The following is a 14,141-nucleotide window of genomic DNA, read 5'->3' as shown; positions in this document are numbered from 1 at the left end:
AGTTACACTAGCTCCTGGACTTTTTATTTACGTAAATCAATAAATTTTCCCCATTTTATTTAAGCCACTTGTGTTTACTTTTTGTAATTTGCATCCAAAAGTGTCTTGACTTCTCAGAAACAATAGGTTCTGACAAAAACAGATATTTTCCAGAGTTAATTAGATGTATAATGGCTATTCATTTCATCAGATCCTATGCTAAGGGTTTAACAAACATTATCTCATTTAATCACTGTATGAAAGTCATCAATAATAAAAAAATTTAAACTAAAAATTAAAGAAAAATGCCAGAGCACACTCATTCACTCTGGAAAGATGTATCAAATGCAAAAATCAATATGAACTAGGACTACAGAAATAGGAATAAGAGAAAAAAAGACTTGAGTTTTTTTTCACTCTACACACATCTAAATTGTTTGATTTTTCAAAAAATAAGAATATTACTTCTGGAAGTAAAACATGCATAAAAGAGTTAAAAACAATATCCTTGAAAACTTACTTCATAGTATTCATACTCATCAAGGTTAAATGAATTGAAATTAAGGAAGCCATACTGCATTGCCTAAAATACAAAGGAAAGCTTTTAATAACAAAGATGCAAATAAGGAAACAGTTTCCAATCCAATTTCTTAATAATAAGTATCAGGAGGCACCCCAGAAAAACATTATTATATTTAGATTATGTTCCATTGAGTAGTTTTCAAAGGAGGTGGGCTATGTCTTTTAAATGCTTCCATTATCAGGAAAATTAGTTATAACAATATTTATTTTTTTAACTATTTATTTTAATGAAATTTTATTTTTTATTTTCCTTCATCAGTCATCCTATCCATGCAAGATCTAAATAATCAAGCCTTCAAAGTAATCCTACTAGTTTATTAGATCAACATCATTCAGGCTTCAAATATAATGCATAACCCAACGGTTGCTAAATAAATAATATAAAGGAAAGAAACCATGGGTTAGTTTATATCAAACAAATCCCACACATTTCATAAACATCTTCACTTTCAAATTCTGAACAGTCTTAAATTAAAAGATGAATGTTCCCTATACTAAAGACAGCCCAGAGATCAACACTAAAATGCAAAATTCTGAGGGAAAAAACCCTTCTTTCAATAAGGAAAAATATATGAATTTTCTCTTCTACTCTGTAGCCTCACTCTGAGTTGCAATGGGCAGAGCATGCTAAGCAAAATAAGCACAGTATCTATTTTCTGAGACAAGGACGAGCTGGCGGCCTCTGACAACCATTCTCCCAGCTGACTGAGCCAGACAGTATGTAAGCAACAATTCTTGATCAAGAAGGTATTCTTGGTTCAGAAGGGGTGATTCTGCAAACCCAGTGTGCAAAATGTAAACTACTGGAATATGAATGAGAAATAAGAAGGCTATAATACCAAACAAAAAAAACTCATTTTATAAAATATAGTTGCTTAAGTCCTAATTCCAAGACCAAATCCACGATGAATTTTATTTCTTTGAATTCGGAGTACCCAATATATATCATATTTGGACTAGAATGATACAATAACATAATAATACAACAACAGAGTGATACAGTAAAATAACAGAATGATACCATAAAATGTATCAGTTTGCAGGGAATTTCTATTATTTGAATTTCATAAGGAGATCCTATTAGAAGTAGCACTTAAAAAAAAGCACTACTAAAATCAAGACATAATTATTGATACATTTATAAAAATTTCAAATACACAATAATATTCAAAATCAGTCACAAATAGAAAATGTTTAAATGGAAAATCAGAAGCTGTTGTCTCTTGAATAAAATTAAATGTAGCATGAAAAAAGCAATCTTTGATCTATAGTTACAGCTAATTAAACTTTGGATATAACATCTGATAAAAACAAAGCCAATGTTATAGTAGACCATCTCCAAGGCCCTCATAAGTGTTTCTTCTTCTTTTCTTTCTTTGTTTTAAAAGGTGCTGGGAGCAGAGAGAAGGGAGCCCTAGGATCAAGGACAAGTATGCCTGGCTACATCAGCAGTTCCCTGGGGTCCATCTGGCAAGGACTGCAACTGTAGCTAGAAGGGGTCATCTATACCTACTGTCCCTCCATCTCCTGATCACCTCCTCTGCCCATGACCTGCCTAAACTGCGGCCTCATGGAGCTGTCTCAAAGCCTGCGGCAACTACCTCCATTAGCTCCATACACCACAGAGTTGCTGGACTCAGCCCCAAAATTAAGGTCCATCCTCATTGCCTTATATAGGAAAAAAGATATAATAATTAATCTCTGAATTTGTATACTAATTAGGTCTCTCAGTTTAACCCATAAAATTTCTGTCAGAATTCTCAGAAAGCCACCATGTTTCATTATACAAGAAAGTAAACCTGGGTTCCTTTTGCCTCTGAAAATACAAGCCACACAAACTTGAGATGTTTTTGAAGGCTTATTTGATCCAAGGGCTACTGACTGACAATTCTAGTTTCTTGCACGGCCCTGATGTTCAAGAAATATACCTGAGGGAGTGAGTGTTATAACCAGGGTCTGCTGCATCACATGACTCCAGGGGACCCTGTTTATTTAAAATGTGGTATGACGGTTGTCCCCTGGAGTCAAAGACAGCAAGTAGCCCTGGTTATAAAACACAGGAGTTATTTTTAAATAGCTTTGACAAAGCAGTAGTGACCTATACTTAGTATTATATAAAACCTAGTAACAAACTAATGGGCTACTCAAATACTTCTGTTGAACTAGAAATTGAATGCTTGAAGATACAAAAACAAAGTATTTGACAGTTACTGTGTTATAGAAATGTCTGTTGTAAACAGAAGTGATGGGAATCAGACCCATAAAATACATAAATCAAAGAGAACTTAGAAACCAGTAACCTATTTACTTCTTGTTTTTCTTTGAAATCATAACACATTCAAAACCAGTTCTGAATTTAGAACCTAATTACAAAACTGTTTCTTATTGTTCCCTGTGTTCAAGTGGCTTTTCCCCCAACTCATGCACAGAAGCACTCAGATTCAGAATAATCTGTTTTCTAGTTTAGTGTCATTCTAATGTTGGCAGGGAAATGGGATACCTCTCACATCATATACATCTTGGAAGATCTTTGGGGAAGAAGGCCTGTCTTCCTTGCATTGTACTTAAGTTCTCCAGCACAACACTGGGTGTATCCTACGAGTCACTTACCTTCTTTACTGCATAAAAACAGTCAAGAAGTGTAATGTAGAAATTGCAACTCCCATAGGCAGCATCTCTGAAATTCCAAAAATATTGAAATACATAGCTCAGTTAATTTAATTTTCTGCTGTACACTTATCTCAAGACAAAGTTGATTAGAATTTAAAATCAAACACATACTCAGGATCAGTCTCAAAAAAAAAAAAAGAATTCTTGCCTTTTGGTTTTTAAATAAAGGATAAGTCACTGTTATACAGTTCATTGTAATTTCTACCTATTCCAGTAGATACTGTTTTATAGATGTGGATCAATAATGACCACATCTTAAATTTCAAATGATCTCTGTAGACTGTTTTTGGCTTTAATAGTTGAGCTTCAAAAGTTCCTTCTTGAGTTCAACTTCTCAATAGTATGTACTCCTCCCCTCAAAAGGGAAAGGCATTTGAATTTTTTCTTCCAACTGGAGAATACTGTGTCAAACTGTTAGCAGGAAAGACTGCTTTTTGATTCTGTATATACATGTTGTGTGTGTGTGTTTATCTCCATCCACGTAGCAAAAAAAATTTGGAAAGCAAGCTAATATTTGAAATAATAGGTGCAAGCTAAAAAGCATTTTGCTCCTCTCATTATGCTCTTATACTTTTTAACAATTTAACTGGATAACTTCTTTCTGGTTCTTAAAGGACAACAGTACCAATAAAACCACAGAAACTAAGGAGTCAACTACTGTTAGGAGAATCACTCTACATTGGAGAAGTGCTTAAATTAAGTTAGACAGCCCCACCCAACACTGCATCAACACCTGTTAGTAATCTTACTACAAATGTCTTATGTCAGTTAAGATTTTGTCCAGAAAAATAAGGTACTCCTCCATTCCCACCTGCTTCTCCTTTTTGGCTACCTTGAGTCATTTCATTACAAAGTGAAAATTTTAAGAATTAGGCAAGATAAAAATGAATTTAATTATCATCATTCTAGGCATGCCAAGCAACTGTGCCTATCAGAATGGTACTTATTTGGTCCCTATGTGGAACCAGGTTGCTACTGGAGCCATAATTAATTGCCTGCCGTGGTTGGGTTTTCACACTGTGATTCACTTACCTGAAAAATTAAACGGCACATTTAAAATGTTTAGTTCTTCTACAAACTTTAAGAATATAGACTATTATAGCAACATTAACAGCAAAGAAAAGGGCATCCTTTTTAGCTAAGACAGTTTTAGACATTACTGTCTGAATTGGTTAGATTTACTTAAGTATATGTTAGGCTTCATGAGGATTGGACGCAAGGCCTTACAACGTGCCATTTTTGTTCTGTAAGCTTTTGAATTTAAATGCTGCTCTTCCAAAAGCTAGGAAAGGTCTCAATGCAACCGAGAAAATGATTTTTACCAATAGCTTACTGGCAATATTCAGGAAGGAGAAAAATAAAATGACCTGCAGCATTAGTTCTCAGAATATACTCCCTGGGCAAGGAGCACCAACATCCACCCCACTTGTTAGAAATGCTAATTCTCAAGCTCCACCCCAGACCAGTTCTAGGGGTGGGGCTGGGTCCTCCAGGTTATTGTGATATATGTTCAAGTTTAAGAACCACTGACTTATAGGATCAACACAAATAATGTTTTGTACAAGTAATTGTTTCATGGAATAAGGAATGTTTTTAAGATAAAGAAGCTAAGGTAGGAAAATGAAGTAGTTTAGTCTAAATCAAAATCAAAATTATCAGTGGAAAGACGATGAACTCTCAAATTGCATCCCAATGTTTTTCACCATGTCTCCTCAGTTAGCTATGATTATTATCTTCTTAACCTATGATAATTCTTTTCCAATCAAGTTAAAGGCATGTTGATTCAGTTTTTGTGAGGATTTGATGCATTTATTCAATGCATAACTTTGAATAAACCTACTGTGGGCCAAGCCCTGCTCTAGTCAAGCTTTGATCTGAGCTTGGATAAAGTTCTGCCACATTATCTGAATAGACAAGAATCTTTCTTTATTCACTCATGTTTATTTCATTAACACCTCCAACTTTAAACACATCCACACCTCCTTCCTCCCACCCAAGCAATCAGACTTCTTCAAAATGGTAAAATAGCAGCTACGAATCTGGATATAAGCCTTTGTGAGGGGGAAAACCTTGTTACACATCATTTAACAAACTTGGAAAAACAGATAAGAATCAATAAAGGAATACTGCTTAGAAACTGCAAAACGATGTCAAATACTAGTTTAAAAAAATAACAGTTTTCATAGCAGCTTGCATTCATAACAGCCTAAAACTACAAATAACCCAAGTATCCATCAAAAGGATAATGGACAAATAAATTGTGGTATATTCATATAATGGAATGTTTCAAAAGCAATAAAAATAAGACAAACTATTGATACTAATACCTGCCACCACATGGATAAATCTCACAGACATTATATATTTAAAACACAAGATCCCAGCTCTCCAAAAATGTATACTGTATGATTCCATTTATATGACATTAAAAGATAAGAAAAACTTTTAGAAAGGGGGTAAAAGAGAATCTTCATGCGGGCTGACAATTTTCTGTATCTTGAACTGGATGGTAGTTACATGTAAATATGTAGGAGTTTACTGTGATGTACACATAGGGGTTAGAGTTTTTAATTGTGTCTAAGTTATACATGGTTTTTAAAAGGAAAAGAACATGAATGTTTAACAAATGTCATCTAAGGATCAGGCACCAAGTGTTTCACAAGCAGGATGTTACTTAATCCTCACACCTCATTAGGGTGATCCTACTATAGTTCCCACTTATAGACTAAGAGACCAAGGCTCACATTTGTAAAAAACCACGGAGATATTAGTGGCAGAACGGAGAGTCAAACTCCCATCTCTCTGATGTCAATAGCCAAGCTACTAGCAGCTCTGCAATACTACCTCTCAAGAAAATAAAGAACAGAGCGCCCCCCCCCAAAAACCAAAAAAACACACACAAAAAGAACAACTAAGAAGCAAGGAGTATTATAGGTAATACCAAAGAACAGAAGTATATGCTCTTCATATAACAATGATCCAAAAGTATTAAGAAAATGTTGAACTATATTTTATACCGTTTTTTCAGGTAGACAGGTAGAGAAATATCTAACACAATTCATTAAGAAATCATATATATATATATATATATATATATATATATATATATGTATATTTTTAAACTCAGTGGTTGAAGAATTATATGTAACTTAAATTACATCTAATTAAATACTGTTATGAGCCTAAAAGGAGTTATTAACTACAAATGAACACTATTCTTGCACAATCCCTTGTTAGCAGTTATATTTATTCTATGCTCTTGAATTGGCAAAGATAAAAGACTATAGTGTAATTTCTGTCAAAATATTATCAGGTTTTATTAATCCTGATTTGCCTACTTTCTTTTTTTTAAAAAAATATTTATTTATTTATTTGGCTGTGCCCGGTCTTAGTTGTAGCACGTGGGATCCTTGTTGTAGCATGCAGGATCTTTAGCTGTGGCATACAGGATCTTTTAGTTGCGGCATGCAGGATCTAGTTCCCTGACCAGGGATTGAACCTGGGCCCCCTGCATTGGGAGTGTGGAGTCTTAACCACTGGACCACCCGCCTACTCTCAATTAGTAAGTTCTTCAGAACAGTAAAATGTGGTGAAGCACAGATTTTTAAATCTGTCAAAGGCTGATACTTTTGTAAAATACAATAATATTTGTACTATCACATACCCAAAATAATGCAATAATCTTATTTTATAAGTAAAAATGAATTACTAGAAAAATGGAAGGAAAAAACACATAAATACAAGCCTAAATTCTTCTATTATTTGATTCCACAGACATAAAAATACTCTATTAAATTGCTAAAAAGTCTGTAAAATCTTACTCGCAATTCCTGTACTTATCACAAGCTGGTAACAAAAAGTTCACAGACTGGCACTAGTTCACAGGCCACACTTGGAGAATCATTAAATGTCTGGCATCTATGACTAAAGAGATTCAAATTTCACAAACCTGAACTGCTTCTAGCTAAGTCCTGTTTTTTAGAGAATTAATGATTTTTGTTCCTGGAACCAGAAGCAACTAACTACATTTTTCAGTGCCAAACTAAGAATTTAAACACGGGTATGGCAGTAAACAACACTTATTCTATTTTTGATCCCTGTATTTAAATTAACACAATACTTCTCTTACATTAACAATGTTTCATGGATCCTTACTTAGATTATGTGAAATCTGTAAGCTTATCCCTGTTTCAGGACCTTGCGTTATAAACTTTAAGAATGGCACTATTATAAAGGATTACTATTATAAAAGAAGAGTTCTGTAGAACAAAATTATCACTACAGCAATGTGCCTATGACTCAGGGACCACAAACACAATCACTTCTTCTGAAGGAAGTATACGGTTGCTGTTATAAGTTGAGAAGAAAAATGGAGCACTCTCCAGTTTAGAAAATAACCTTCATCCCTTCCTACCTACCACAAAGAATACTTAAGATATCTCTGAGCTAGGAAGAAAGGCAGAGCGATACTGGGTCCAAAGCAATTCTTCTAATTGGCTAAATCACTAATATACGTGCAGCCTTTAGCGCAATATATAACTGAACTCTGCAGACTATCCTAACAAAAATCTCTAATTCATGGAGTATATCCATGGACAGTCCTACAGAGTTATTTAAGAAGGAGACAGATTCTGTGTAAGGTTAGGGACACTCATCCCAAAACTTGTCCACAATTAAGTCAGGTTCATAACCTTCCCTTTAAAGGCAAGCCCACGTCTTCAAAATCAGGCATTTGAGGTATATGCAACAATCCTAAAACTATTAACTAATTTGCAGGTGGAAGAATAATGCAGTATTTGAAATTCTCAATACAGTATGCAATGAGTAAAATCATTTCACACACTTATTATACTTAAGCACCATACAAGTATTTAATTATACAGCTAAGTCAAGCATTTTGATAAACAGGAAGAGCAACTTTTAGAACTTCATTTGATTTTAAAAAAAGAAAAAAACCCACAAGTTTTTGGGGTTTTTTTTCAAAATATCTTCCAACACAATCACCTGGTAACTTTGACATAAGATGAGGATGTCATTAACGTATATAAAGACATTACTTATCTACCACCTCTATGACACAGCCGTTTTGGTTTTTCAAATAGCAACCTCACCCACTATTTCTGCTGGCTGTGTCCCTAGGAAAAGGGGGTTCGTTTCTGCCCCAGAAGTAACTCCTGATTATTGGGAAAAACTTATTTCTTAACTCCTCAGGACCAAAACTCCGCAGTACTGGAAAACGGTCGTTTTGTATACTGTAACTCCAAGATTCTCATCTGATTACAAAGCACAGTTTCCATCAGTGAGAGTGGTTCTGACTTCTCATGTCGGAGCGATTCACCACCACTACCACTAGCACCACCACAGACATCTGGCAATGTCTGGAGACATTTTTGGTTTTCACAATTAATTTTCTGGGGTGAAGGTGTTACTGACATCTAGTGGGCAGAGGCCAGTGATGCTGTTAAACATCCTGCAGTACACAGGACAACCACCCCCCAACAAAATGTCCACAGAATCACTGTTGAGTAACCTAGATCTAGGGTGTTATTTGCACCCACCTCAAAATGACTAATTATGAGGTCTTCTTTTTTCAGAAACAACTACACCAAGATATTTCTGGCAAGGGCCTGATTAAATGAATCTACCATAACATTCTTATATTTACCTGAAAGGAATATAGGATGTATCTCCAAACATTAATATTCTATATGCTTCTTCTGGAGTTTTCCCCAAATATATAACCTACATTTGAAGAGAGAAGAAAAAGGCAATTTACTTCTAAATAAAGATATAGTACTGTCACTGAGAAGTAAGCTTTGTACAATCTTTAGCCAATCAACTGAGCCTGATTCTCTAGCCTTCCCAAGGATCCTATGAGTCGCCCACTACCCAGTCAGTGAATTCCCCTTTTGTTTAAATCTGTTGTCATAGCTGGTTTCTGCTGCTTGCAGAGCCCTGACCAACAACTTTTTACAAAAGCCTTTTGTGGTAAGAAGTATAGCATTTCAAGAACAGATTTTCTAAATCAAGATGTTAGACTGAGCACATGCTTTTACCTCATGTCCTTTCTAAAAATACACCGAAATGATAGTAAAGAAGTGTGTGGGAGATGGGGATTGGGGATGGATTGGGACTGGGAGGAGGATGAGAGGAACATAAAAGCAGAACAAAGATTTTTATTAACTCCATCCATTTAGATTTAACAGCTTACGATATTGTACGGGTTTCCTATAAAACTTCATTTGTTTACTATTGCCATTTGCTTCTTTTATCTTCAGAACCATGTTATGCTTCAATTTTTATCTGGTAGAATACTTCAAGTGGATTCTTCAGCATTTGAGGTCCACAGTTGGTGGACCTTTTTGTATTTCCAAAGTATCTTGTTTTCTGCCCTGACATTGGACTATGTATATGATTTCAGGTCTGCAGTCCTTTTCTCTCAACAGTTCATAGATGTTGTTCCACTGTCTTCTCATTTCCAGTACTGCAGAAGTATTTCACTAGTCTCATTCTCTTCTCCCCCTCCTCCTCCTCACAAGCAACCTGTTCTAGAAACTTGGATTTTGAGAATGTCCACTGGCATCCCCCTAAATAAGTCATCCCCCAGCCCCAATTAAGTTTGCCTCGGACTTTCTGACCCTCACTCTAACCGAAGGCATATCTTTTTCCAACTCAGAATCTTCTGGCAGGACATTTTCCACCCATACATGGAGGCAAGGGGTGAGAGAGGCCACAAGCATTAGATTTGGCACACATATTATCACCCAAATTCAATTCAATTCTTAAGCTTACTTTGGGATAAAATACACTTTAAATTTTGACCAGTAAAAATAAATAACTAAAAAATTTAATTACAAACTTTTTATCTCCATTACTTAAATTTATATAAATGAGCTGTTTCTTCAACCAAATTGTGAACATTCTGAAGTAAGAACCCATGTCTTATGTTTCATTGTAACTCCAGATTCATATTGGGTTGGCCAAAAAGTTCATTCAGTTTTTCCATCCCATCTTACAGAAAAACCAAACGAACTTTTTGGCCAACCCAATACCTTTTATATGGACTCAGATTCCATGCTTAATTCATTGAACTTAAATCTACTTATAATAGTTAGGAAATTTTAAAATCATTGATAAAAAGTTAATATAAATATAAAAATATCATTGGATTAAGAAAAATTATAAAAATCAAAGATCCAGCAAGAATCTTTGAAACTTAGAGAAGGATATATCTTAAAACAAGTCAGCTTCCAGAGGGCATTTTATCAATTTTGTTTTAAGACTCATAAATGGAAATGTTTACCCTGTTTCTGAAAATGATTTTATCCCATTTACTCTAAAAATAATACAGAACTATAATTAACTATACAGAATCTTCTAACATTTATCTACAGCAGCATACAAACCCACAACGAACAATCAATCCCAAGAACAAAGGAATGCCTTCTTACCTAGTATCAAACAAATTTTCAAGTACAATATTACTGACTCAGAGAAGGTTGTAATTTATCATGAATTAACTAATCAAAATCATCTATAATTGCACTCAACATTATATTTATCTATATATTACTTATTTAGATGTTTTAAGGATCAATCTGTCAATTGACTTTCTATTGTCTTACTATTTATTTGGAAATAGAGCATAACAGTTCCTTTAAGAAAAACTAAAAAGTCTTTTAAATCTAGTGCCCCCCCTTCTCTACATTTACTCATTCTCTTCTAGTCTCCAACCTGCTTCCTTTCTCTTCTAAGACTTAATGAATAACTTTAGGAAAGCCTTTTCATTTCTCCATTCTATTTTAGGACTTCCTAGCAGGACTCCTCCAAAAAATTTCCTCTAAAAAAACAACAACAAAAACAAAAAACAAAACAAAACAAAACCAAATAAAAAAATACCTTGAGGCCAATGAGGGTACGAATAGGATTTGATTCACTGATGTACGTATATACATACATAATTTAAATAAATTAATTAAGTGAAATCCAGAAACCTCATTCAGATTTTCCCTAAATTTCTAATACGAACTTCTCTCAAATTATATAAACTTTTTCTTAAGCACCAGGTTAAAGATAATTCCTCCAACTCAAGACTGCAGTTCCTTGGTTTCTTTAATTGCTAAAATTGCAATGGTATTATTTCCTTCTAACTTTCAAAACAGAAATAGTCTGTAATACATTAAATAATTGTGGGTTAGCCTTGGAATACAAATTCGGTTCAAAGAACCCAAGAACAATGTAACATTTTTTCCTATGGAGAAACAAAACCTATATTCCTAGTGATGAACTTTTTAAAAACATAATCTTTAAACCCAACTGGGGAATGCTTATACATAGAGAGTTTAGGTACAATGCAATAAGTTGAAGGAAATTTACAGATTCAGAATAAGTTTTTTTACATAATACTATGGTCCAAATGTTTCTGTCCCATCCAAAATTCATATGTTGAAATCTTAACCTCCCAAAAGTGATGGTAGTAGGAGATGGGGCCTTTGGGAGACAGCCATTAGAGTGAAACCCTCATGAATGGGATTAGTGTCTTATAAAAGGGACTCCAGAGAGATCCCTAGGCCCTTCCACCATGTGACAGCCCTCACTGGAGCATGCTGTCACCCTGATCTTGGACTCCCAGGCTCCAGAACTGTGAGAAATAAACTTCTGTTGTTTATAAGCCTCTGGTATTTTGTTATAGCAGCCCAAAAGGACTAAGACATATAACAATCAAAGAAATGTTTGCTAACAATCTATAATTCTTAATTTTACACCCACTCATCTTCTCTAGTCAAAAGCCCTTCTCCATTAAAATTATTATAAATTTGTTACTTGAGAAGAATCCTTAAAATGGCTCCTATATAAGTTCTCAAATTAGTAAACTCTAAATCAATGAGATTTTATGATGCATCAGTGTGATCCCAGCAATTTGGAAGCTATGTGCTTCTCAAATTCTTTTAGTGTATTTTCATGAAAAGCTATATATATAGAATGGCCACTCTAACTGCACATTGCTGTCCAAAAATAGAAAACAACAAGAGATGAACAAGAGAGGTACTAAATAGCTGTGGTAGCCAGCTTCCAAGACAGCCCCAACAATGCTCATCTTCTGGTATTTCCACCCTCAGTGAATAGGTCACCACTGTGTAAACAATAGGATACTGCATTAATGGTAGAGTGTAACACCTGAGGCTAGATGACAAGGACGTTGTGGCTTTTGCCTTGCTTTCTTTAGGACTCCTCACTCCAAGTAAATCAGGTTCTTGTTTTGTGAGGGCAGCCCACGTGGCGAGGAACAGAGGCTCCTTGCCAACAACCAGTGCTAACTTGCTGGGCATGTGAATGGGCCATTTGAGCAGTGGACCCTCCAGCCCCAGTCAAGCCTTCAGATGACTACAGCCCAGCCAGATCCAGAAGCAGACCCACCCAAGTTAGCCAATCTCAAATACCTTCCCCACAGAAACTGTTTGAGAGAACATTAATTGTTGTTTTAAGTCACTAAGTGCTGGTGTAATCTGTAAGGCAGCAATAGATAATATAGCAAGTAACACAGTAAAGAGTGAGCAATTGATCATTTCAGTTTGTTGAAAGTAGATAAAGTTTTTAAAAATGTGACAAGTGCAGAGATGTAAAAGTAAGGAAGCCCTGTGGCTTAGGAAACATGAGTAAGGAGAACCTGCTGTCTCTCTCCAGGGTAAGGAATCTCTCTGAAGGAGCAAAAGGCAATCTCACAGGAAAAATAAAATACTGGGATAGAAAATACTTAGGAAGTTGGTAGTGCTTTTCAAAGTCATGACACAAACTTTCTTGGTTTTGTTTTTTGTGGGTTTTTTTGTTTGGTTTGTTTTTTTGCTGAACAATATTGTAGCCATTAGGATTCCACTGCCCCCATTTAAAACTACCATCTGCCTAACCCAGCCCCTGTGAAAACTTCTGATCTTGGATTGCTGATTGATGTTTCAAAACCCAGGAGAGGCTCAAGTAGCAATGGATAAATTAGTGGACTGAAACAAAAAGATCACAACTTGATCATGTATAGTTTTAATCCTGACAATTCAGGTCTCAAATAATAAAGCCCAGTTATTTAGACATGTGCTTCTCATTTCTATTCTTCTACAGAACATTTTGAAGTTTAATCTATGTACTTAGAGAAGCCTCTGGTAGAGTTTAAAAAACCAAAACATTGAGGGGGACCTTCAAGATGTTGGACGAGTAAGACATGGAGATCACCTTCCTCCCCACAAATACATCAAAAATACATCTACATATGAAACAACTCCTACAGAACACCTACTGAATGCTGGCAGAAGACCTCAGATTTCTCAAAAGGCAAGAAACTCCCCACGTACCTGGGTAGGGCAAAAGAAAAAAGAAAAAACAGAGACAAAAGAATAGGGATGGGACCTGCACCTCTGGGAGGGAGCTGTGAAGGAGGAAAAGTTTCCACACACTAGGAAGCCGCTTCACTGGTGGAGACGGGGATGGGCTGGGTGGAAGCTTCGGAGCCAAAAAGGACAGCACAGCAACAGGGGTGCAGAGGGCAAAGTAGAGAGATTCTCACACAGAGGACTGGTGCCGACCAGCACTCACCAGCCTGAAGCTTGTCTCACCTGCCAGGGCGGGTGGGGGCTGGGAGCTGAGGCTCGGGGTTCGGAGGTCAGACCCCAGGGAGAGGACTGGGGTTGGCTGCATGAACACAGCCTGAAGGGGGCTAGTGCGCCACAGCTATCTGGGAGGGAGTCCAGGAAAAAGTGTGGAACTGCCTAAGAGGCAAGAGAACATTGCTTCGGGGTGCGCAAGGAGAGGGGATTCCTTCCCTGTGTTCCCACAGTAGGCAGAGCACTGCCTAAACGAGCTGCAGAGATGGGCAGGAGCCGCAAATATCAGCTCGGACCCCCGAGACGGGCATGAAATGCTAA

The 14,141-nt window shown here is 36.0% G+C and overlaps 1 protein-coding gene across 9 annotated transcripts in view; it reads right to left on the bottom strand.

Moving 5' to 3' along the window:
* Positions 1-14,141, bottom strand: part of CDC14B (cell division cycle 14B) — a 105,422-nt gene that overhangs the window by 30,444 nt on the left and 60,837 nt on the right. For all 9 annotated transcript variants that reach the window (XM_059924453.1, XM_059924448.1, XM_059924445.1 and 6 more), the window contains exons 5-7: positions 8,897-8,973; positions 3,172-3,238; positions 500-562 (exon numbers count right to left, since the gene is read on the bottom strand). In XM_059924453.1, the coding sequence (XP_059780436.1) occupies positions 500-562; positions 3,172-3,238; positions 8,897-8,973 (207 nt within the window). The remainder of the gene's footprint in view (positions 1-499; positions 563-3,171; positions 3,239-8,896; positions 8,974-14,141) is intronic.

The sequence above is a fragment of the Balaenoptera ricei genome, chromosome 6 (genome assembly GCF_028023285.1).
Source record: "Balaenoptera ricei isolate mBalRic1 chromosome 6, mBalRic1.hap2, whole genome shotgun sequence".
In the NCBI taxonomy this organism is placed as follows: Eukaryota; Metazoa; Chordata; class Mammalia; order Artiodactyla; family Balaenopteridae; genus Balaenoptera; species Balaenoptera ricei.
Note: the sequence above shows the minus strand (reverse complement) of the source record. Positions and strands in the feature narration are given on the sequence as shown.